Source organism: Melanerpes formicivorus, unplaced genomic scaffold (assembly GCF_026170545.1).
Source record: "Melanerpes formicivorus ecotype bairdi unplaced genomic scaffold, bMelFor1.0.p_v2 SCAF_8, whole genome shotgun sequence".
In the NCBI taxonomy this organism is placed as follows: Eukaryota; Metazoa; Chordata; class Aves; order Piciformes; family Picidae; genus Melanerpes; species Melanerpes formicivorus.
The window spans coordinates 11462592-11489395 of record NW_027142360.1 but is presented as its reverse complement, the minus strand read 5'-3'; the positions used below and the strand labels follow the sequence as shown (position 1 = coordinate 11489395).

The 26804-nt window shown below is 40.5% G+C and overlaps 1 protein-coding gene across 8 annotated transcripts in view; it reads right to left on the bottom strand.

The window, feature by feature from the left end:
* Window positions 1-26804, bottom strand: part of BICD1 (BICD cargo adaptor 1) — a 159526-nt gene that overhangs the window by 56885 nt on the left and 75837 nt on the right. For all 8 annotated transcript variants that reach the window (XM_068142144.1, XM_068142146.1, XM_068142137.1 and 5 more), the window contains exon 2: window positions 22430-22642. In XM_068142144.1, coding sequence (XP_067998245.1) covers window positions 22430-22642 — 213 coding nt within the window. The remainder of the gene's footprint in view (window positions 1-22429; window positions 22643-26804) is intronic.

The window sequence follows — 26804 nt, the reverse complement described above, 5'->3', positions numbered from 1 at the left end:
ATGGTGGTTCCTGAATACAAATGCCTTCATAAACTAAACTGCACTAAGGGTTATTTGAATTTATTGATATGGACAGTGAAAACACCTGTACTCAGAAAATGTCTCTAACATTGTAGTACTCTTGGCTATTCATGTGATGGTTGACCTGACTGAGTTCAGCTGAGCTTTTGTTGCTGTATGTGGGTTAAACCATCACAATTCAATATAAATTGGTATGAAGCCTGATCTTTGTATTTTCCTTTAATACACATTGCATATTTCACAGTTTTCATATATATATATATATATATATATATATATATATCACAGTATCACGCAGTATCACAGTATAACTAAGGTTGGAAGAGACCTCGAGGATCATTGAGTCCAACCTATCAACACAGACCCCATGACTAGACTATGGCACCAAGTGCCACGTCCAATCTCCTCTTGAATGCCTCCAGGGATGGTGACTCCACCACGTCCCTGGGCAGCCCATTCCAATGACGAATGACTCGCTTGGTGAAGAACTTCCTCCTCACCTCGAGTCTAAACCTCCCCTGGCACAGCTTGAGACTGTGTCCCCTTGTTCTGGTGCTGAGAAAATCAACTGTACTATTTTTTACACTGATGTTTTTTTGTCTTGTTCTTAAAAAGCTGAGGAAACAAGATTCCCATTGCTCAGCATTCAGGACAGAAATACAAATGCAATATATGCCATGAGAACACAGTGCAAGGGCTGACTACTAATGCCATAATCTCTGTGAGAGTTACTCAAGCATGTTGCTCATGGCAGCACAACCTTAGAATTACATGTTTCTTTTGGAAATTGAATAAACACCAAATATTATTCTCTGGTGCAATGCATCAAAACAGAAAAAAAAATGCATCAAATGCCGCATATACTCCAGCAGCAAAATATTAGTCAAGTTCTAGGGCTGCTCAGCTTTTTTCTATAAACACTTTGTGGCATGAGGAGGACAGTATCTCATGGCAAATACTGAGTGATCTCTGTGATGCACATATGAGCAAATGGACTTGGCAGTTATCGGAGCTGGGCTGCTCAGCATGACATGGAAGCAGTTTCCTGAAGTTATGCTCCAAGACCTTGCTAAATGAAGAGCTAGCCTTTTTACAGATTCAGGGGAAATTATCAAAAAATGCCCATGTTACAAGTAGAGTGGAAAAAAATTGGTTTCAAAGACATGTTCACCAAAGCCTTATCTATCTCAGTATCAGTGTTTCTAAATTCTGAACTGAGCCTCTGCCCAAGCCTTTCAGTCTTTCAGTGACAGCTGGGTGAAACAAGAGTGCCAGACTGGCCACCCCACCTGGCCCTGGCAGGCTCAGCCACATGAGGGAGACGTGGGCAGCATTACAGCCTCCCCATCTAGCCCTTGGCAACGATCCCCTCCAAGTGCAAGGGCACCCATGTATAACGTTGAGGCTCTGGACTGTATCTCTCCAGTTACTGATAAGAAACTTCTGTGGCAGTGAAGGACTACAGTCCAAAAGTATTAATTGCTTCCTCTGCTTTCTTACATCACAGAAGGCCACTGCTGATTGATAGCTTATGCTCCTGTTGCTTTTTTCTGACTGATTTTTAATACAAAATATAACAAAACAATAGAGGATGTCACCAAGTTCATTATGGTGTTCTTAAATTTCCTCTGAGTTTTTAAAGTACTCAACCAAGACCTTGAAGTAACATCATTACTAATTAAATCAGTTTTAACATATAACTATTTAAATAACAAGTCCAAGTGCCGGGTGCTGCACTTTGGCTACAACAACCCCATCCAGCACTACAGGCAGGGGTTGGAGTGGCTGGAGAGCAGCCAGGCAGAAAGGGACCTGGGGCTACTGATTGACAACTGGCTGAACATGAGCCAGCAGTGTGTCCATGTGACCAAGATGGCCAATGGCATCCTGGCCTGTATCAGGAATAGTGTGGCCAGCAGGAGCAGGGAAGTCATTCTGCCCCTGTACTCTGCACTAGTTAGGCCACACCTTGAGTCCTGTGTCCAGTTCTGGGCCCCTCAGTTTAAGAAGGACATTGAGACTCTTGAATGTGTCCAGAGAAAGGCAACAAGGCTGGGGAGAGGCCTCGAGCACAAGCCCTACTGGGAGAGGCTGAGGGAGCTGGGATTGTTTAGCCTGGAGAAGACGAGGCTCAGGGCAGACCTTATTGCTGTCTACAACTACCTGAAGGGTGGTTGTAGCCGGGAGGGTGTTGGTCTCTTCTCTCAGACAATCAGTACCAGAACAAGAGGACACAGTCTCAAACTGCACCAGAGGAAGTTTAGGCTCGAGGTGAGGAGAAAGTTCCTCACAGAGAGAGTCATTAGCTGTTGGAATGTGCTGCCCAAGGAGATGGTTGAGTCACCATCCCTGGAGGTATTCAAGAGGGGATTGGATGTGGCACTTGGTGCCGTGGTTTAGTAATCATGAGGTCTTGGGTGACTTGATGATCTTTGAGGTCTTTTCCAACCTTATTGATTTTATGATTCTAAATGTGGTTTTTGGATCTTATTCTGTTGTATGCCCAATGGCTGGATACAGCACAACTAAATTCAGTTATACTCTACAAAAGTAGTGCAGCAGAATAATCAATCTAGTAAAAGAACAGCCATCCATAGGGAGGGAAAACAACACCATAGTTGAACTAGGTCAGAATTCAAACAAGCAACAAGAATGAGATGAGATTTACGAGTTCTCCTTTGTTAATTTATCAACACTCCTTGTCATACCTACACAGTTGTGGAATGTTCTCAGGTATTTCATCACTGAAATATTGCTACCAGTGTCTATAGAGAAGCCCCAAGCTGCTAACAATTCCTTAGGCACTTTAATAATTACACTGAACTTGAGTGTATAAACCAGAGCATGGACTTTGCATGTTCCTGATCATGATTCTATGATTCTATGTGTGCCAACACCAAAACAAACCATAATTTAAAAACAAAACAAAAACCCCACACAAATAACTGTCAGGAAAATACTTGGAATATTCTTGGCTTTCAGCTTGGCAGAAGGTGAGGATGCAGAGCCACTGCAGACACAAATGTTTGTGTCCACAATGCAGACACTCCTCTAGGTGAAAATTAATACTTTAACATACATAGGCTAGTCTGTGTTAATTAGCCTGTATCAAGAGGCATACAAAGGAGAAAGTCCATCATAATATCCTTGCAAGTTACTTGGCAGAGTTCAGCCTCATCAGGTGTTATGAATTTAACCTGCTAGCAGAAAGATTTTAATGCTTAGCTGTTAATATCTGGAGGGAAAAACAAACAAACTGCAGTAAGAGATGCCCCGTGCCACAAACATAAGCCTCTGCCCCTGTCTTTTCTACAGGAATCCTTTGATGCAAATCCAGGTTGTCAGGGGAACAATCTGAATAGGAAACTTTAATACTTTGTCAGTTTGGTGAGCTGATCCCATGTTTCTGGCAAGTGTGGAATTGGAAGGAGTAAGTACCATATCTCAGCCAGGCTCTGAGCAAAGACCAAAGGATCCCAGTCTCCCAGCCCTGGGAATGACTTGGAGGTGGAGCTCCTTCTAACTGTGCCACGTATTTCATCACACTTACTGGTGTTAATTGTACATTGCACTAATAAGGACAGACAAGGCTCTGGATAAAGTATCTCCTGGCTCAGTATAGCTCTTTGAAGAGAGCTGAAATGCTCCAGCACTTGGTTAAGACAGGAACTCTTCTTTGTTTTCAAAGGTGAAAGGGGAATGCTTTATATAAGGCATTAATATGGGCTCCATTAATATGGGCTTTCACAGGAGAACAAAAGCCAGTGATGCAATTTTTCCTACTTAGTACCCCAATTAGAAACTTGGAATTAGCACTAGTACACAACATCAGAAGTACCGGGAAATGGGAGAAAAAAAAATGGATGCAGAAAAAAGGAATTTCTTAAAATGAAAATGCCTTTCTTTTAAAAAGAAAGACAGCTATTATAGCGTATAACTTAATGGCAAACCAAAGAGGGTGCTTTTTTGGTTCTTTTTCAGGATATAAAGAATCTAATACAGTCATAGTAGCACTGTTAAAAGCTCTTGAATATCAAAAGCACTGGAAAAAAAATGTTACAACCAGTTATTAAAAACTGAGATCTCAGACCCTGTGCATCAACTCCCCCATGAGGGGGGAAAAAGGTCATCTGATTATGGAAAATGTGTACAAATTACACACATTAAGAATTTATAGCACAGGTAAAACAACAGATGCCTTTATAGAAAAAGTAAGGATACATGTAAAATATACTTTAGTTTTTATAAAAAAGAAATTTATTTCCATAGTATTTTATATGAATAAGATTTATGTGCACTGTAATAACAGAGTGGTTAAATTATCTCAAGTACACAGGGAGATGAACAGATGGCAGCACCACTGAGATACCAACAGGAATCGCTGGGTCTTCCCTTATCCAGATGATCTTTAGCATTTCCATAACATTAGGAAATGTTTCACCTACGAAATACAATGTTCTGAGGATGAGGCAGAAACTTTCCTCTTTTTTTTTCCCCCCTGGAATGGAAAATTATGGGCATCAGTATAATACTGTTAGTATTTCTACAAGGAAAGCACACAGTCCATTTCTGCTAATTTATAGGCTTTCTTTTTTAAAGATAATGTATTTGACAGAGCATGTTTATTCAGAATGTGCATGAACTATGTGCAGTCTGGTGGTAGCGGCCTCGGGTTATTTTGTTTCTTTGCAGGCAGGGTTTTTTTTATTATCCTGAACTGCACATACATCTTTTTCTTGTCCATAAGAAGGCTGGCTCAGAACACAATTTGTGTGCTCAGCCAAAACATGCATGACAGCATTTATAGACAATCAGTCCTTTGCCCATCCATGGCTGGTTCTGGGCACTTTCACACTGATACATTGCAGGGGAGAAAGTATCTTTGCCATAGTGAGAAACAAAGCTTCCTTCTTCCTACTTATTTACCCCATTATGCCATATGTTTCAGAACAAAGGAGAAGAGGCCTCATTACAGGAATTACTGGAGTACTTCCTTCCCTACAAGCAGAGTATTTTCAGGAAAAGAACTGGGTTTAACACCATTTCATATATCAACTAGAGCTTGCACTAGAATTAAGCGCAGCAGAGCACACTGAGGCCAAGAAAATTAGCTCTATTTTAATGAATGGAAGAGAGCATTGTGAAATCTGTGTTTAAAGTTTGACTGTTGGGCTTTTTTCTGAACTAGCATGCCAGTATGCAAATGGTTAAAGTGACAGTTATCAATTTTTAGTACCAATTTGGCAACAACAAGGCAATTATAGAATCATAACATATATACTAGATATAGTTCAGCTAAGGGTGGCATTAGGAATTAATGTTGGCCAAGATCTATAAATGTACTATGTGAACAAACAGGACTCTGATGCTTCTTGATATCTAGATGAAAGCAGCACAAGAAAACAAACAAAACCCACATCACTTCAGGTCTCAGAAATGTGTTCCTCACACAAGCATTTGAAAAGAGGAAGTCAAATTAGGCCACAGACGGAAATAGAGCTTCTAAAATCTGATCTGGAACCAAGTAAGATGCTTCTTATAGCAAGCTGTCTGTACCTCACAGACAAAAATATTCCCAGGGTAACTCTTGTAAGCAGGTTGGAAATGTTCTGTATGTTGCAGAACTCTGTTCCAATGCAAATCTTGCATTCATTTTTTCACAGTGATTATGAGATTGACTGTCCTCGAATGAGGGCAAATGCACAAAGCTGAGTGATGGTGACTTCTTTATGAGAGCATAATTCCAGAGGGTATAAGCACTGCATTCCCTGAATCTTATAAGGAATTCCTTAACTTAGTTGAAGATGCAACACACGTCTGTGTTTGTGTTCAGGTTATTTTTACACTGAAGGTAATCAAAATGCATGTGTCTGGCCAGAGTAAGGCACAAAATTATCAAGACTACTAAATACACTGAATACTGAACAATACACAGGGAAGAAAGGAATACTGTCCTCTTGGGAGGTGATGTATGGAGAAGACATATCTGCAGTTTCATTCTTACTCAGAAACAACAGCAAGTGACATCTGCATGGGCTATTTCCCGACTGAAAGAACCCACCTGGTGGCATGATTTCTGATTATGCTTTTTTCCTTATTAGCTCTTCTTAAAACACAAATACCAATCCAGCTTACCTTGATCTTGACAAACAAATTAAAGCCTAACAACCCATCAATCCAGAGACAAGCATGGTCATTATCTTAATCAAGGAAGATGCTCCATTACAGAAGGGGTAGTGTGAGCCTTGGACTGTGTGGCAATAACACAGAACAAATAATTTGTTTTAGAGGAAGCCTGAGGTCTCTTTTGAAAACAAAAAATTAAGAACATAAAGAAAATTATTCACCTTGGGTTAGCTACCTCTGCCTTTAATATAGTTCTCTATTCTTTACCTATTCTGCATGACATAACAGAAGTTCTTTAAGTAAATAACATTTTTATTTTTTCAGTGAAGCTTTTTCATTCTGGGGTATGAGAAAATTCAAGATACCAGCACTGCATAGACTTGCTGTTCAGCTGGCCACCTGTAAGGACAGGGTGCCACCACACGCACCAGCAGAAGCTGCATCGTGGGAGGAAGGTGGAAACACATACAGTGGAAAATTACAGAGCTCAATATTGTTGATAAACACATGGTGACCAGAGTAAACACAGAGCCTGGAGAGAATGGAGGAGCAAGGCAGAGGCCCACCGTTCCATTCTTCCATTTATCACCTGCACCATAATAGACAAATAACAAGGTATTAATATTATCCCAATTTCATATCTCATTGGGAGGGGAATGAGAAGTCAACAACAAACAGCAGGGACAAATTGCTGACTTTGTCCTTCTCACCCTCCTCATAACGGATACCTATTGGTAAGATTTGCAACCTCGGCTGCATTGGGTGCTTCCACAGGAGATCGAGTTTGTGACTGCAGTCATATTTTAGAGCTATAGAGGTAGTCTGCACTTTAGTGCTTTTATTACCAGCAGTCTTAAGAAATCTCTAAGTGTTGCATCAGACAAAATGCACCAAATTGCTTCTTTTGAATACGGCCAAACCTAGGGCAGACAGGCTGTTCCTGCATATGGTGTTGGGCCTATAGTCACAGCAGTAAGTGGTCTACCTTTTAAGCCCAGCTGCTTCTAGCCCCTCTCATCTCTGAGGGCTGGCTAGAATACAAGCAGACTCATCTCTTACCCAATTTATCTTATCAAATTTATTCATCACTAAATGCAACAATATTACAGCTGCACAATGCTAGAGGACCAAATTAGTGCTTTGCTGCTTGTGGTTGTATTATGAAAGAAAAGTGAAAACTCTAGGAAAATACTAACTAAATTTAAAAATCTATTCCTAGAACAACTGAAAGCAAAATGTCTTCTTCATATACTATCTCTCCGAAACCAAATTATTTCTCCTTTGTTGAAAATTAGATAGGCTAGCAAGCCTGTCCAATAAACCCCCACACTATAAAGGAAAAATGATAATAAGAAAAATAATCTGGATCTAACTGGAGCACAGCATAGCTGAAAACCCAGGTTCTACCTACGTATTCACAAAAGGAGGCAGCAATAAATCATGTTTAGAAGTTAATCATACTGAAATAATGAAAGTTTCTAACGGATTAGAGACAGGAGCTGGAAAGCAGAAAGCGAGAGGAGAAGGCACATGGCTCTGCACCCCAACAGCCCCTGAGTTATGTGCTTCAGTGGAGAAAGTGACATGGTTACTTTACTGTTGGTTTCACAACCCATTTTACCACACATTATAGGGCCTGAACTGTTTTTCAGCTGAAACACTAGCTTTGAAAATAACTTGACCCTCCAGGCCTCAGATGGGAATAATGCTTAGAGCTGCTTCTACTACTTCAAGGCACAGCAAAGAGAAGGAGTTTCCTTATGAAGTGCAACATGAAAAAAAACAACTGTTGAGTGAAAATGCTTAAATGCTTGTAACAAAAAAGGCTGTGGCTTTAGGTTTCAGTAATAAGATAAGCTTTGATATTTCAAACATTGCAAAACGGTGTAATTCATACCAGAATTTTCCTGCAGTGGTAGACAGAAAAGAAAGAGTCATGGCTGTATCTCCTTAAGTAGTGGCATGTAATAAAGAAGAAACAGGCCTATTTTGTTTTTAATGCCCTGGGCTTGCTTACAGCCCCTGGAGGAAAGGTCAGTGCAATACGATATGAAAAACGCAATGATAATGCAGCCTTTGCATTTGGTTCTTTATGGAAAGAAAGATTATGATTCACTCTAAGTCATTGCCATGATTTTTAATGAAATTACAATGGAGCTGAAAACAATCTCCAACAAATTTGCTGCCTTTTGGAAGCAAGGAGCTTTCCAGTTTCAGTCAAAGAACAAAATACTTTTAAACTATCCTGCCTTTAAATAGATGATTACAGCTCTTTCTGCCTCAAGGCAAAAAGTTACAGAGGCTGTAGCACTGGTTATTCTGGCTACATAAAGAATCAATATGTCTGATATTTCTAAACTCAGCTAAGAACAGAAATGCAGACTGTGTTAGGGGAACATAGAATTTCAGTTTATTTGGTCTGAAAAGGAAATATGGCTCCACAAACTAAATGGTTATAAAAGTGATTAATCTACATAAATGTTCTTGAAGCTCAGCTGGTACTTGGCTCACCTTGCCTTTCTGATTGCTGCAGTGAGAGGCTAGGTAGTAGTATTCACTGAATATCTGCAAACTGGTCTTTGGTTCACCAAGATAATTCACAGCCTGAATTCAGCAGGAGGTAGGTGTTGTGGCTGCCCTCTGTTAGGGTTGACCATGGAGGAAGAGTTTGTTATTACTGAAAACAAACTAAACAGAAGAGGATTTCTTAAAACAGAAACACCAATAAGGTTGTTAATATCTTACTTTTTTCCCCCTTTCCTTCATTTTTTAAGCTTCAGAAGATGCACTGTCATTATTTCTTCCCATTGATGACATTTAAGACAATTTCAAGTGGACTAACAGTAGTATTTTGAAACTCCTAGCAATTTAAGATTCAATTTCACCTATAGCCTATAAAGTGATTTATTTCAAAACAGACTCACAGCTCTAGTGTATAAATGCATCTCATACCAACTGTGGTGAGAAGAAATTGCATAGTTAGGTTAGGAAGAAGAGCCATTCATAACGTTTAGAGGACAAGACAAGTGGTGATGGAAAACTCATATCTGGCTTTTTAAAAGCATTTACCATGGATAAAACCAAAACAATGCAAAAATCTAATGCATGAAAGCTGTCCAGGGACTGATTTTGAATTACCACTAACATTTATAGAACACAGGCAAAAAAACAAACAGCTGCACCTCCTATCCTCCAAAACAAAAATACCCTGATGATAATTCAAGGATCTGCAATAAAACTGTTGTCAAAACCACATTAATCACATAAATCTGCATCTATAGCTATTACCTGCTTAACAACTTACTGGGCACTAAAATACTTAAAAGAATTGCTGCCTCCTGAATTCTACTACTGAAAACTGAGACAAAGAAAGCATTAAGTACCTCAGCCTTTTTGTCATCCTTGGTCACGCTGTTTCCCCTTCTATCCAAAAGTTCCTTGTTGCTTATATATTTGTAGGAATGTTTCCTATTGTCTGTAGCAGCAGATGCCAGATTGGGGTTTGGCCCTTCTAATTTTCTCCCTACATAGCCACACAACATCTTTGTTAGTTGTTCTGAATGGTCTGCCCCTTCTTGCAGATGCCAAAAACTCTCTTTCCACCCCTAACCCTCCTTGTTTGCTTCCATAAGCATATCCATAGACTTTCTTGGATACCATTTGTGCTTCTGCTTTGTAACATGCTTAGGTGTCTATGTGTGAATTAGAACTTCTTCCTAACACCTTGCAAAGGGGTCTGCAGATTCAGCCCTTCTTCATCATTGCATTTGAAGTTTTGAACAACCAACCAAGGCCATCCTTCTTTTCCTCTCATATTTTTGCAGCAAGCCAAGGCAGAGTATGTTTATGAAACCTTGTTGCTGACTTGATACAGGTCAAAATATTGAACTTCTCTCTTTAAAATATTCATAATTATTTGACAACCAATCCCTGCCTAGATCTATCCTCTAGATCTTGTTTTGGTTTTTTTGGTCCCTGATTTTCTGATCTGTTTTCAGCTCTCTACATGCCTCATTTGAGAAGGGTAGATAGTCACTACCCATGAAATACTACTTGAGAGAAACTTGGAAAGAATACATTGCCTTTCTCCATACTGACCAGAATTTTCTCTTGCTATTTCAATCACATACAGCTACTAAGTACAGGATCTGGTATCTTCTTGCTGCTGCTGTGTGGCCACTTCTCTTGGGGAAAATGAGACAGAGGAGAAAATATAAGCAAAAAAAAGCAAACTACCTTGTATCATTGAACAAAACTCACAGTATTGCCTCTGCAGCCCATTTTCATGACTAGGTGTGCAGGACTGATGGGAAATGACCCACTTTTAACCCACCTCACTCTGAAGCTGACTCTAATGTCACAGCCATTCTCCATGCATAGTTCACAGCCAGTATCAAAACAGACATCCTGACCATTTCACCGAAGTGAAAAATCACATATCCATGATGATGCCTTCAAGGCACATTGTGGTGGGTTGAAGTTTCCCCCCCAACAGTAACTTTGCCAGACCAACTCAGTTAGAAGCAAATGAAGCTGATTTACAAGCAAAATCTACACTCTACGATGGAATGCAATGAATATGTACAAAATACACAGTATTTACAATAATATACAGATATATACAGTTAACAAACAACATGAAAACTCCCCTGATCAAGAAAGCTGTTCCACTGCCCCCTGCCCCCACCCCCTGTCCCAAGAGAGAAAGGAGTGGAGAGAGAAGCAGAGGGTTAGACATTGCCAGGGTCAGCTGATAGGCAGGTTATCACTCCCGAGCAAAGCAAACCAGGAGGAAGAGGAAGAGGAAGAGGAAGAGGAAGAGGAAGAGGAAGAGGAAGAGGAAGAGGAAGAGGAAGAGGAAGAGGAAGAGGAAGAGGAAGAGGAAGAGGAAGAGGAAGAGGAAGAGGAAGAGGAAGAGGAAGAGGAAGAGGAAGAGGAAGAGGAAGAGGAAGAGGAAGAGGAAGAGGAAGAGGAAGAGGAAGAGGAAGAGGAAGAGGAAGAGGAAGAGGAAGAGGAAGAGGAAGAGGAAGAGGAAGAGGAAGAGGGACAGCTCCTCTTAGTCCAGATATTTGCCCAATGAATGTGTTTAGAATAATCTTTTGTTTTCCTTTTTACACCCAGTAGGGATTTATTTATATTTTTCTATTTGTCTGCTTGAAATCTGTAACTAAATTTTAAAGACATAGCCTAAAACCACCACATACATTTAGCTGAAAGAGCCAATGTACTGTGCTTCAGAAGGAGAGGAAAGGCTACACAGACAGAATGAATGAGCATTGAAGACAAAAATTGCATTCATATCTAGTCCTACCTATTTGATGGGATTTTGGGAACAATAACATCACAGAAGCAGACAAGCTGTGATTATGTATGAGCATCTGCACGTCCACATCTAAAACATTTGCTAGCAAAAGTGCATTTCTCTCAATCCTGAAGCTTAAAAGTGGATTTGACCATCACAATGAAAGGGTGATAACACTGTCTGACCTCTGCCTGACTTGCTGTCCTCCTCCTGAACGCTGACTGGCACTGACCATTGAGAATAACTAAAAATAACCAGCTTGTCTCATACATTGTAAGAAGGGCAAGGGGAGAAAAAGAGGTGGCATATTTGAGTTTCTTGCTTTTCACCCTGCTGTCATCTTCCTCTTACATTTTTCCCTTTGAGAACAGATTTTGGTGCAGAAAGCACAATTAGCACAGATGATAAGAGCCAAGAACTTATTAATTATTTCATACCACTGCCAAACTGGTAATGAGTTTGAGGTTTTGAGGCAGAAGAAGAAGAACCTACTCCACAGATGACCATCCTTATGTAGCAATGTGGTGCCATCCTTAGAGCCATTTTGTAAGATGTTGGCTGAATGAATCCAAATGAGAAGACGTCAGTACATAGATCATGATAACAAACCCCAAAGGTGTTTGATTTGCTCACATTTTTCAGGGTTTCATAGGTTTTGTTTGTATGTGATTTCCTTTTATTTGTTTGGTAGGTTTGTTTCTAGTTTTGTTGTGTGGTTGGTTGTTAAGGACATTTTTACTAGTTCTTTACTATTCAAAGGTATGTAGTAGATGTGTCACCCTCAATGTCACTCTGGTTGCACCTCATGAATCATCCTCTTCTAGAGTTAGATCACCAGCAACGCTCTGCCCTGATATCCTGACATATTCCTGGAATAAGATAAATCTTATTTCTCAAAATTATCTAGTAAATCCCAGGAGAAAGCCTTGCAAACATATCAGAACTGATCAAAGAACAAGAGAAAATACAATGAAAATAAAAGTGGGTTTTGAACAAATAAGAGCAGATGTGGAAGCTCAGGTATGCTGGCTGGTAATTGCTGTCCATGCATGATCAACATTTATGAGTTTTTCTCAAGGTCCAAATTCTAATCATTGTACCAGAAGAGATTGTTCTGCTTTTCTATCTTGTTTGGGGCATCTCATCTCCAAACAAATAACTCTTCAGTGCCACCAGTTCTGCACTGATTAATCATGAGCAATGTCAAAAGTTCAGGAGGAAGCAGGTTAAGAAAACACACAGTAATGCATCCATTTGCAGAAAACAAGAGAAATCCAGCAGCAGAGCTACAATGCACATGAAGGACTCCCAAGAGAAGAGAAATAGTATTGCACTACTTGTGTACGGAGGACTGGGAATACACCAAGATTATTGCTCTGTAACTTCAAGGAGTCCTGAAGGCATAAAACATTCCACAATTGCCAGGTACATTCTAACACTGAATGACTGGGAAGAACAGCTTCTGGCTCTCAGAGAAGCTTTAATTTATTTTTTTGTCTTTTCTTTCTTTTTGCTTTTCATTAAAACCAGCTCAGGATATCTTGAAAAAGCAAAAGGAATTAATTGGAACAGGGACAGCAAACATACTTTCATTCTTTGTGTAACATTCCTTATCAGTAGCATAAGTCACTGAAACTCAGACTCTACTTGCTTATGCACTCAGGCAGTGAGGACTTTCAGCCAAAATTTCTTTCTCCTTGTTATTTCTGTTTTTTTTTTTTTATCTGGAGGAGTGCTTAAGCTTCTGGGCTTGAGCTTTAGAAAGTCTGGCACAGAGGGTATTCTTCCCTTCCTGCCTAATCCCAGGCAAATGAATGAAGTCACAAGGTACAAGCCAACACTGTTTCTGGGCTCCTGCTCCTGAGAGTCCCAATCACGTTGCAAGGATTCTTTAAAAACTGGCAACGCAGCTAAGCCCAGCACTGCCAAAAACCATCTTACAACACACCACTTGAATAGACAAAAGCTCAAGTTATTCTTGACCAGCAAATTAATACTGAAAAGAGTAAGTCAGCACAAGCAGTTCTTAGGAGGGCTTCCTCATCTAGAAACAAAAACAAGTCAGCAAATTTACAAAACATTTTAAATGTAGAGGCTGCACAAAACTAACATTTTCTCACTTCACAGAGCTGCTAATTCAATACCCTGCCTTCCATAGCACCCACTCACAGGTGGGCAACACCCAAGAAATGGGGAAGCTGTATGACAATGCTTTCCCCAGTGTCCCCTTCCAGGCCCCCATATCAGGTTGTTGAGGAATTTTCTAAATGGTGCACTGGTTCTGGATCTTCAGGTATATGCATTACTGACAGCCTCATTCTCCATTAAATTTGTCTCACTTTTCTTTAAACCTAGCAACCAGCCCCAGAACAAGAGGACACAGTCTCAAGCTGCACCAGGGGAGGTTTAGACTGAATGTTAGGAAGAAATTCTTCATAGAGGGAGTGATTGCCCATTGGAATGGGCTGCCCAGGGAAGTGGTGGAGTTGCCATCACTGGAGGTGTTTAGGAGGAGACTTGATAGCGTGCTTGGTGCCATGGTTTAGTTGATTAGATTGTGTTGGATGACAGGTTGGACACGATGATCTTGAACGTCTCTTCCAACCTGGTTTATTCTATTCTATTCTAGGTATCACAGTATCACAGTATCGCTTAGGTTGGAAAGGACCCCGAGGATCATCAAGTCCAACCTATCAACACAGACCCCATGACTAGACCATGGCACCAAGTGCCACATCCAATCTCCCCTTGAACACCTCCAGGGTCAATGACTCCACCACCTCCCTGGGCAACCCGTTCCAATGATGAATGACTCGCTCGGTGAAGAACTTCCTCGTCACCTCGAGTCTAAACCTCCCCTGGCGCAGCTTGAGACTGTGTCCCCTTGTTCTGGTGCTGGTTGCCTGGGAGAAGAGGCCAACCCCTTCCTGGCTACAACCACCTTTCAGGTAGTTGTACAGGGCAATGAGGTCACCCTGAGCCTCCTCTTCTCCAGGCTAAACAATCCCAGCTCCCTCAGCCTTTCCTCATAGGGCTTGTGTTCAAGGCCTCTCACCAGCCTTGTTGCCCTTCTCTGGACACGTTCAAGTGTTTCGATGTATCCCTCTAGTCTCCCCAAATGTCCTCTCAGCACATTCTTGCACAACAGCTTGTGCAGTGGTGTACATTAAAGGCTTTGAAACACTACCTCTGCACAAATAAAGGGTCACAGATCTTATGCAAGTACTGTCAGATACTAGCTTGATTAATTGTTGCCTAGAGATTACGGAACACAGCTGGAAGTACACTCTTTAATTTTTGAGACCCTGCAAAGCACACTTTCTGAAAGAAGCAGCTGGGAACTTGAGTGTTTATAATAAAGCACTGTTATTGTGCTGGGTTTGCCTGGGATAGAGTTAATTTTCTTCATAGTGTGGTACCATGTTTTGGATTTGTGCTGAAAACAGTGTCGACAGCACAGGGGTGTTTTAGTTACTGCTGAGCAATTCTTACATAGTCAACGTCTTTCTAGCTTCTGACACCACCCAGCCAAGGGTGCACAAGAAGATGGGAGGGGACACAGATGGGACAGCCGACCTTAGTGGACCAAAAGGGTGTTCCATACCATATAATGTCATGCTCAGCATATAAAACTGGGGGAAGAAGTAGGACATTCAGAGATATGGTGCATGATGGAACCCTGCTTTCCTGGGGATGGCTGAGCACCTGCCTGCCAGTGAGGGGTGGTGAATTAATTCCTTGGCTTCCTTTGCTTGCATGCTCAGCATTTACTTCACCTATTACATGATCTCCATCTTAACTCACAAGTTTTCCCAAGTTTCATTCTTACAGTTCCCACCTGCATCCCACTGGGAGGGGAAGCGAGCAAGTGGCTGTGTGGTGCTCAATTGCTGGCTGGGTTTAAATCTCCAATGCATTTATGCAACTGTTCCCTGCTTATGTTCCATTACCCTGCCTGGCCTTTTTTTGACCTCTCTACTGTCCATTGTTTGACTCTGTTACTCACAGCAGAGCTAAATGCCCAAACCTTGCCAAAGAAAAGAGTGTCATGCATGTGTCAGATCACAAGTTTGCGTCCTAAGTCATTGTTCCAAGTTCATTAACAAGAAACACAACCAACCAAGGCTGCTTTCGATAGCTTGCTGGTATGTTTTGAGAGTAAAAAGCAGAACAAACAGATGATGATTACCCTGAGAAAACAGTGCCACAACAAAATGTCTTTATCCTGCACTACTGACCTCCCTATTCTATTGCAACTGGTGCGTATGAGGAGTGGGTGCTTCAAAACAATCATTTTATGAGCAATTATGATTACAGCAATTTAAGATTATAAAGCATATTTTTAAAAAAATACAAGGCTGACTCATGTAAGGAAATCCTTTTTGGTTTAACCTGCAGAAGCAAGTAGCTTGTTGGTCAATGTGGGGAAAAAAGAACCACACGAAAATGTTTGGCGGTAACTAAGTAGCACATAAAGCTGAATGGCAGATTTGTAATTAAATCTTTCTGTTAATAAAGGCACTCAAAGGCAGTTTATGCTGGACAGGTTTGCTGCCTACACTCAAAGCTCTTTTTCTGACAGATAGACAGTACCAGCTACTAGTATGTTTATCCCTTTCACTGCATGAAGAGAGATTTGGTGTGATTACACAACTTGTTCTATTTTTCTGTCTCCAAGACACAAAGAAAGACATTTTGTTTCTTCCAGTTCTGTGAAGAAGAAAAGTAAATGCATGGGGTAGAGACAACCATTTAACATGCATCAATATCTAACTCTACAAAATAACACCATCACAGAACTGCAGTACAAACTATGTGAAAATTGGTTAAAAAAAAATCTTTGTCAGCAAACATTGATGACATCCACAGTTTTGTACCTTCCAGACTGCCTCATGCTATGAAACTAGGTTTTACAGTTCAGTGTGATTTGATGAGATCGTTTCTCTCTATCTGCTCTCACCATCAGTGACAACAGTTACCAAACCCACCTGCACACTACCTTTACTGCCTATTAGGAGAAACTCTGCAGTGGGTCTCTTTTACAGGGATTGTATTTTGGTCCACATCAGTTCAATGTGAGCAGATGTAGGCACTTGCATAACGAATATGGCTGCAGTATGAATAGAAATATGTCTGTGAGTGTCAGGAACACAAAAAAACCAAACCCAGAAGCATGAAAGGAATGGCCCACAGTGATAGTGAAAGGTACCACTTGAAATCAATCCCACGATGGCTCACCACTGGCCCTCACTTACAAATACACACTGCTCATTTTCCAGACACTGTGTCAAGAGAATAGAAATCCAGAGCAAGGACAGGGCCACTCCCAGTCTGTTTAGCCTAAAGCCCCTGGAGGTCCTGCAGTTCTCTGCAGCTTAGATAGGACACAGACAAGTAAATGCCTTCAAAGGACAAGCATGAACACCTGACTGCTTACAGAACCTGTTATTATGTTTTTAAAGAGGTCCATGTAAGCCACAAGTATATATTGGAGTTTCATCTGAAGCAGGTCAACAACATCTAATAAAATTCTCCACGTTACAAAACATTATGCTATTGCAGGACTATTAGTATTAAGGCCAATGTGAAAACTTTGAAAACACATGGAAACAATACCTTTGTAGCAAACTTTTCAGCCTGTCAAGATGAAAAAAAACCCAACCAACCACCCACCACCACCAAAACCAAACCAAACCAAAACCCCACGCCACACAAAAAAAGAAGAACAATTTCTGGGAGTGGCTAGGCACAAGCAAGCTGGAAAACCTCCCTTCAGCAGGATTTTCTAAAAACATGAGAGAGAAAAGAAAAACACCCCCCAGGAGGCCAAGTAACAAATTTAAATTCTGACCCTAATTTATAGCTAGTTCTAGCCATACGAAGGAAACTTCCAAAACAAAGTAATGTAAGCACAGTCAATGGCACCGGCACTGACATTGACTCTTAAACAGAGATGAGAGAGCCCTCCAGACAGAAGGAACAGTTCTGCTATCTCTATACCTTGGCTGTACTTCTTTCCTCACAGACTGCTCTGGCATCACATTTATACAGCTGCTTGGCACTATTACCAATGACCACACTTGAATACTTCACTGTATTGCCTTACACATTGTCCCTGCAGAAATTAACCCGTTGCTGCAAGTACCAGTATAATAATAGTAAAAAGATAAATGTCTTTGTAATGCAGTTGTGTTTTGTTTGGTTTTCTTTTTAATCAGTAAATGCCAAAAAAATCTTCCATCCTCAGTAGGTGGAGTGGGTAAGTCTGTTGGTGCATCCACTGGGAGCACAGGACACCATGAGGGAGCAGGTGAGATCATAGAGGGATGCTGCATGCATTGTCACAGTCAACATTGCAGCCACTTCATTATCTTGCACAGTAACATGTTCCCTATACAATGCATGAAGAAAATTACACTACTATGAGGGAAAGCAGGCTGATAACATTGAAGAGAGATCACTGCTTTCTAGGAGAGCCTTGTCAGTATGGCCAGGCAGCTAAAAGGCACTTCCTGCAGTGCAGCATTTATAGCAGTGATTCTTCTCCCAGACTTATCTCCAAGAGAGTTGGAGAAAGTTACCTCACTTTATAACCTGGAGCTACCTCCCTCCAAGAGGTTAGTAGTCAAACCACTAGCCATGGGAGGAGACCCAGGCTAAAGATCATGTCCTCTCTGAGGGATGGAGGCAACCTTTCCTGAGGGCTGTCACCTCAGAAGAGAGATTGGGGTTCTGGGCTCTGCCCCAATTAATATTTAAGTGTTTCTTATTAAGCATTAATTAAAATAGGGACTAGAACTAGTTCCCTATTCCCATCTGAACGGGTTAGCCTTTAGGCTATAGTCATACTTAGGAGCTTGCTCATTCTGGCTCTCCCTGACCCACAAAACATCCACTCTCCCCCAACAAAGTGGAACAGCTTTATCTGAAGGAATGAAGAGCCTGCCAACTGACTGCTAGGCTACTTTCTTCATAGGGTGAATTAGATTCATAATCCCTCAGGAAGAAAAGAAACGGGAACCTCAAACTTTGCCACAATCACAGAACCAGAGAAGGAGGACATTACAGTATGATGAGGTCTGCTAGGGAAATATATGCTTGAAAGATCTCAGCAGCACCTACAGCACTGCTCAAAATCCAGCAACTCTGCAGCAGCACACTTCACTCCAAGCCAGAGGTGTTCCTGAATGCCTTTGGAAACAGAACTTAACATGGGCAGAAAATTTTACAGGTCAAAACTCAGTCACCTAGTTAATGTAGGAGCCTCCAGGAGTACCTCCAAAGGTAGCAGGATGTCAGCTTTGGACCTAATTATATCCTACATTAAATAGGAAGTGCTATGTACCCTGATCTTATTACAGTCTAATCCTAGAGCAATAAAACAAGAATCTGAAGCCATTGTCGGTATTAGTAACTAGACATGTGCTCATATTTACAGTTTTTTGGCTTTACTCTGAATTGCCAAAAATGAGAAAAAAAAATCTGTCTCTTCAGACTGAGAAATAATAATTTCTAAATAGGAACTAGCCAATCAGGACATATAGTATAGAACTACTAGCTTTAACTACTATTTATTTTAGATAAAAGTCAGCTTGAACACAATGCCTGTGAATTTTTTACCTTTCTCACATCTTTTCAGAATGCAGATGTAGCCACTTAGCTATTGATTTCAAGGGCAGCAGGGCTGCACAACTTCATTCTAGATGTCTCTTCACCTGGGTTCAATACATAATCCTTCACCAATATGTATTTTTCTTCCCACCCACCTTTCCACTGCCCTCATTCCTACTTTCGCCCTCCAGAAGCCCAGGTGTGTGCCATTGCCATGTCCCATTAACACTGCTATCATATAAAACTCCTTGTTCATCTGTTATCTCCTGCAGGTACCCAGGTGTTGATTTGTTTCTGCAATCCCAGCAGCTGCTGCAATGACATTTAGTAGCATAGGCTATGAATTTTAACCCTTTGCTGCTTGAATTTCTTTTATTATTCCTCCTGATTTTAACTAGGCTTGGTAAGAAAGAACCGATCCATAGCAACCAGCCCCTTCATACACAATTGCATTCATCTACCCACCTCACACAACTCCAAATCCCTATCTTACAAAACAAAACCTCTACCATCATCTCCATTTCCACATCATTCATTTCAATTTTCTACAGTTTCAACCTGCTTCCCCCCTTCATGCTTTCCCCTCCAGATGAGTCAAATGCCCAGCTCCAAAGCATTCAGCCTCCTCACGAAGGAAGAGTATGATCTCATCACACGAACTTTTTGCTCCAGCTTCTAAGCTAGGTTGTTTGTGCTTGTATAACCACCTCTCTGTTACCAGCTTCTCAAGGCAGAGATTTCATCTTCTTAATCCACCTGCAATGTTCTTATGGTTACCATAAGGGAAGGTTTTTTAGCAGCACAAATGGAAGAACAAGTCCCTCATCTCCCCACTATAAGTGAACATTGTGTTTTCAAATAGGGAAAAACAAGCACCAGAGGATCAGAAAATTAAAAGAAGATTGTATTTTTCAAATATATTTTTAAAGAGTATTTATTTAACATTAATAATAAAGGCAGGCACGTTATGAAAGGTTACATGAGCTAGTAACCATTCTGACTTCTTCACACAGAGAGGTCATCTAGCATAAACTGGGTAGCATATAACATAGAGACTTTGTAAATTTAGTCTGTGACCACTAAAAATATTTCCTTCTGGCCTCCATTTTAAAATCTGTGTGTTTTTTTTGATTCAGATTTCATCAGTCTGAAGTATCTCCAAATAAACTTCCATATCCCCTAAATTCTTGGTGAGAGACTGGAATGAAAAGGGCTACCTACTTTCCAAAATGCATATTTCATTTAGTTAGGTGATAGTTAATAACGTTCCTATCGAAAACATTAGGGATTTTTATTACATCAATAATAATGCTGATGGTGTTTTACTCTTTTGATCATTTTAACATGAATCTAGAAAGCTGTTTGTGTACAGAGATTCCTGGTTCATCCTTCACCATCAGGGTTAAGTAAATGCTCAGCTTCTTCAAAAACACACCTTTTTCTAGTGCTGAGCCTTGGAATCAGTTTATTTGCTTTACCACACTGAGACACCTAATTTTTCAGAGACCTGAGCCTGATGCATCCCATTTATAATGAGAGTGGTCCAGGTCAAGCTGCCCTGCAGGCATCAGCTGCGACTATATGGCAGATACTTGCAAAAATGCATGAATTATTAAGCTCTGGGGCTATGGAATTCCCAAGATTCCTAAAAGCCAGCAGCATTCATGCGAGTGCATTTTGATGGCTCACAAAACGCTCATACACATTCACATCACTATGAATTTCTGTGCAAATTCAGAAAGAGAGCTCCCACAGCAGACTAGAGAATAGAGAAGCACCCACTGTGTTATTTAAGGATGTTGTACCCATGATAGGGAGTCACTTTTTGGAAACCTAGCTGTCAGTCTTCAGTATAATCAATGCTATTTCTGGAACCGCAAAGCAGTTTTTCTAATCTTCTATATTAAGTCTGAATGTGAAAGGATGTGAATTCTCTTGGAGGGGAGTTGAGGAGAGGGGAAGGGTGGGTAGGGAGGGGAAGAGACAGGATACAGCCAGGTAGCTTAGATCCAGAGTCTGTCTTTACATCACTTACTACAGTTGCTCACATAAAGACTTTTTACTTCCATTTTTCTATCTACACTTTCAAATGTACTGCTTGAAGGGTCAAACTACTTTCTCGCTGTAGCAATCTACCTGTGGCAGATTCTAATGACTGTTTTTTTCTCTCCAAAATGTACTAGACATTTTTATTTTATATTTTTCTGCTTCAGTGGTTGTCAAGATCTGGAGTAAGTCCCCAGAATTCCCAGAAGCAAGCAGACAAAGTTCATAAACACAGCAGAAGGGCATCTTACTTCAAAAGGCATTTGGACATTGTAGCCTTAGAATTTATGTGCTTTGACCAAGGTATACCGAGATGTGCTTCTTTGAGCACAAGGGGAAATATCAGTGTAATTTAGTGTGACAAGATCCCTAAGAGCCAGAGGTAGGCATCAATCATCCTCTATGTTTTCTTATATTCAGGTCATTAATCATAATAGTGTGTGGTGTGAGCCTGTTAATAAACTGACTGAACTAACCTCACTTATGTTTAAATACATTGACTGCAGTGCCTCAAAAAAAAAAAAGTTCAACATAAGTCAAGGACTTTATACTCAGGGTCCAATATCATTTAAATAATCAGCATAAGTTTATAGGACTTATTTTGATTCAAGTAAATTATGTGCTTGCACTTCAATTAATTACTAGGGCTTGTTTCCATCTAGCATTAGAACAGGAAATAATTGCAGCTGGTATCATACTAGGGGTTACTGTAATCTCCAAAGAAATTAAGGCAACCAATATTCTGGGGAGGACAGGTGCCGAAACTACTTTCTGAATAACCTACAGATCAATAATCATCACAGAAAATGGAAGGAAGATTCACATTTAAAGGAATCCCAAGGGGACCCTAGAGGAACGAATTGAGTACGACAACAAATGTGTATTTTCTCTAACTTCATTGCTCATTTGTAACTGAACCCCAAGTCACCAGGACCTGCAACCTTCAACCAGATGGTTAGACCAGTGTGTCAGAAGCTGGTTGCCTGCTACTAAGAAGATTTATGATGTGATTTTAGGATGAGTATTTGGAACTTATTTTTACTTCTTATTGAAACCTCATAGTATGCACAAGGGCAGTGCAACCACTACATGCAAATGTTCAGTGGGAGTAAAGGACTTGGTCCCAGGGAAACTTTGTCCCAGGGGTTTCTGCAGATGAAAAGGATGCCATTCCACTCAGCTATAGAAAATACAATGATATTTGTTAGTTTTTAATTCACATGAAAGAATCACTTTCTGGAATCATTTTCATTACTTAGAGCCATGCCATCCATCATACTCCAAGAAAATTCAGCCACTTGCTCCCTGCACACCCAGAGTTACCTCTTTCAAGTCTTGGACAATTGCAGTGAGTCTCTCATTCTCTGCTTGAACATTGGTGACAACTGCCCTGCTCTGCTTCAGCTCATTCTGCATCTCCAAAATCTTCCCCAGGTAATAAGCTTCTTTTGATGCAGACTCCTGGAGGAGAGTTTCTTCACGAGTTTCACCATCTTCAGCCACTTTGCGGTGAATCGAGAAGGACTGTCCAAATGCCTGCAAGAGGAAAACAGCACACGGTCTAAAACTACTGAAGCCCTAGGAAACTTACCAAGCATAACAAACAGCTGTAGAGCCAGCAGGGATGAAATAGATCTGTGAGTCCCAAACTCTGACCTAATAAATACTGCTTTAGTGACTTCAGCACAGCTGAGGGCCACCATCTCATTTAGCTGAAATGAAGCATCTTGAAGTTGTTCTCATTTGCCGTATGGATTTATGGCCCCTGTCCAGGCAACCTCCACTGAGATCAAGATGGTGCTCTGCTAACTGGTCATTAATTAGTGCCAGTGTTTAACACTCCTGCATGAGGCCAGCTGATAATTGTCAATTCCTTTCTTCTCTAGCTCTGCAAAACAAATGTGTGATTTGTTTTGTTCTACAGAGCATAAATAGCTGTCACATCTTTCTAAATTGCTTTCTATTTTCAGCATTGTTTTATAATAGGAGCGGACTTCACGGTATAGAAAAAGAGCTTCCTGCAACTTGAAATACAGATAAAAGAGCAGAGTATCAAGCAGTAGCCATCTATACCACTGGTAAGCTAAACAGTTTGACAACCTCTTAGTTTCATTTGTGCTCAGTTTTTTTCTGTTTCTGCTGAAAAGAAACCAATTTTAATATTCCAGAAGTTTCTAAATATGTAGGTCATTTTCAATGATTCTCTTCTTATTACTGCCTTAGAGTGAGCAGTTGAATCATAGAATCAGTGAGGTTGGAAGAGACCTCAAAGATCATCAAGTCCAACCTGTCCCCCCAGACCTCATGACTATTAAACCATGGCATAGGCAGTATTTCTCAGTGACAATTTCTGATCTTATTTTGGTCAGCTCTGAAGCAACCTGGAAGACAGGAAAGTACAAGGCACAATAATAGACGTGATGGAGATGTCATTTAGCTATGAAAGACAGAGAGGAAATAATTGCAATAATATAATTGCCTAGAAAATAACATAGTGAAAATAAATAATATAGAAATTAACTTTAAATTAGTAACAATGTAATATAGAGAGTAAAATAAGCACAAACTCTTTTTTGATTGCATTACCTTTAAAAACAGACATTTGGTTGAAAATTACATGGCCTAATTCTAGGAAAAAAATCCTAAAGAAGGCCTCTAATGTTAAGAATATTTAGCCTAACATAGGCAACAGCTCTCATACATCTTAATTTGAAGAGATTTTTGTGTTTGAAAGACCATGGAGTCTTTCTTCCCAATAGAGAAGAGAAAGATGTAAACCAATGTATGTTCCTTCAGTGGGAAATTCTCCCCAAAAGCCTAACTTCTACCCATTTCTATAAAACCACAAAGCAGAGTATACATTTGTACCCACTGCAAGCAGTGACCTCCTTTGCCTTCCCATCAAAAAGAACTACTTCCAAACGAAATCCATTGTTTTACTGCTCCTATTTATAGCCTTTCAGAAACCGTTCTAAGCTTCGCTGGCACTAGAACTGAAGAAGCCCCTTGGAAACTTCAAAGGAAAACCCTGTTCGGAAACTTTTAGCTTTTAAGTCTACTCCACTTAGAGAAACCTGTGAACTCAGCATTAAAAGATTCTAAAAATATTCAATAATGTATTAACCTAGCTGTCTTCTCAGAAGACTCCAAGATACAGAAATAGCAAGCATCAGCAACTTGCCGGGCAGGATTTTCCAAATAGCAAGAAATTCAATTTAATGAAACTGTTAAGCACTGATTCAGTCACTCTATCTGTGAAACCAAGAAGACTGTCACAGGAACACTACTAATACATTATATCTTACTCTACACTCTTCTATTCAGTGGCTCACTGTTCCTAATTTAGGAAGAAGTTCTGCACAGAGAGAGTGATTGCTCATTGGAATGGGCTGCCCAAGGAGGTGGTGGAGTCGCCGTCATTGGAGGTGGTGGAGTCGCTGTCATTGGAGGTGTTCAGGAGGAGACTTGATGGGGTACTTGGTGCCATGGGTTAGCTGTTTGGGTGGGTTGGATTGGTTGATGGGTTGGACACGATGATCTTGAAGGTCTCTTCCAACCTGGTTTGGTTTATTCTAAATAAAGGTTTATTCTAAATATTCTAATTTAGACTGACCAATCTAACACCCTCCAAGACAAATGTAAACACCACATATCCAGGGGAAAAATCAAAACATAGTGGAACAGCAGGTAGCACAGGGCTGGAGAGGCTCATGAAGAAATGAGAGCTGGAGCTCTTTCTACCAAGGAACTATAGTTAAAGCACTGTGGGTAAATATCAGTAGACAATGATGACTGTCTTCTAGGCGCATACTGTGTTTTCCTCACATGCACTTTGGAAGCGCATTTTTAGCATGGCCAAGAGTATAGATTTTGGGGAGAATGCATAACATAACAGAAAATTGCTGTGTACTTAACATTGCCTCACACCTTTGCCCACAGAAATCTCCAGAGAAAACAATTTTTTTTCCCTATGCAACCAAATTTGAACATTACTGTATGCTATGCTGTTCAATTTTTTTTCTTAAACTGCTATCAACAGGTGACAAGTCAGGGGAAGGAAAGAAAGGAAGCATTGCCCTCTTTTCCACAGCAAAGAAAACTATGCAGCTCCATGCAGAAGAGGAATGTGAGGTGTCTTTTAATCAAAAAGCAAGCAGAGAGTCCTGCTTCTGTGTTTCATGGTCTGTAGAGAAAACAAAAAAAGTTTCAATTTCCCAGACATACCCACTTCAGGCTTTCCATAAGATCCCTTTCAAATAAGTCATATGTCAATATTTTTTAGCTGGTACCCAGACCTTTGGTCTATTTTGATTTTATATGTTTACTTATTTAGAAAAACATACAACCTTGAAATGATACCTTTTAAATAACTGTGCTCAATGGCACACTCAAACTATCCCAACAGCAGGAGAGGTTAGTTACCTGAAAAACTTCTCAGAGCAACTAACTTTATAGCAGGCACAATAGTTGTGTTCCAACAGTGACTGGCTTCCAGGCCTGGGCGTGATAATATGCTTCACACCACTGCTTCATACAAACAGGCCCCTTCAGTCTTCACAATTAGCTCCTGAATATATTGGACAATGGATGGATGGTCTGGTCCATAGTTCATAAAATGATGTAGAGTTGTGGTGCTTAAGGATATGGTTTAGCATGGTTTAGCACCAGACTCTGTAAGAGTCAGATACTGTTGGACTCAGTGATCTCAACCAAAATCTTTCCAACCAAAGTAATTCTGTGAACAGTTTTTGGTAATGTCTAGCTCATACAGGCACTGGGAGTTGTAAAAGCAACCCAGCCTTGGATTGCATTGAGGCCATATTTATGCAGAGACAACCTATGGTTAAGTTGTGGAACTAGCTCAGCGCTGAATTGTCCCTAACACAAACTAAACAGGGCGGCGTTGCATCATTCAAAGAACCACAACCCGAGCTGTGCCTTGAAACCTTAACAAATTATATGCTCTGAGTCTCAATCCAAACCATTATTCATTTGCCTGAGAAAGTGAGATTAAGAGAATTTGCAAAACTTCAGTGTCAGCTTCAGCCAACAATCTTGTGTATCCAGACAGTATAATCTACTCAATCAGAGTCTTGCCCACAGTCACATGAATCAAGGGATAAAAACGTAGATTCTGGTTAGGAATTGGGAGTTGCCTCTCCAGTGCCGCATTCAAGTCACCATCACTGGAAGTGTTTAGGAAGAGACTGGATGAGGCACTTGGTGCCATGGTTTAGTTGATTAGATGGTGTTGGGTGACAGGTTGGACTTGATGATCTTTGAGGTCTTTTCCAACCTGGTCTGGTCTATTCTATTCTATTCTATTCTAATTTCTGGTTATATGGCTGGTTTGCAGAGTCAAAAACAGTATGTTTAATTGCAGTAAGGATATCTTAATTAAAATATGTGTGTGGGGGGGAAATGTAAGGAAAAAGCCCTAACACTAGTTCCTCAGTTTTGTTTGGAACTCAATTTTGTTTCCAACCTGGTTTATTCTGTATTCTGTTCTATTTTGCCTGTATGGAGACCATTCCTTCTTGGTCAGGATACCAACCAAGGTTACATTTCTGGGTTTGAAAGCCATTAGCTGGAGGGATAAGTGAATATTTAGCATGCCTTAAATTAGTAACTGTAGTGATCAACTAACACACCTATGATACTGAGAGCACTTTTTAGGTTGTTACAGTGTACGCTTTCT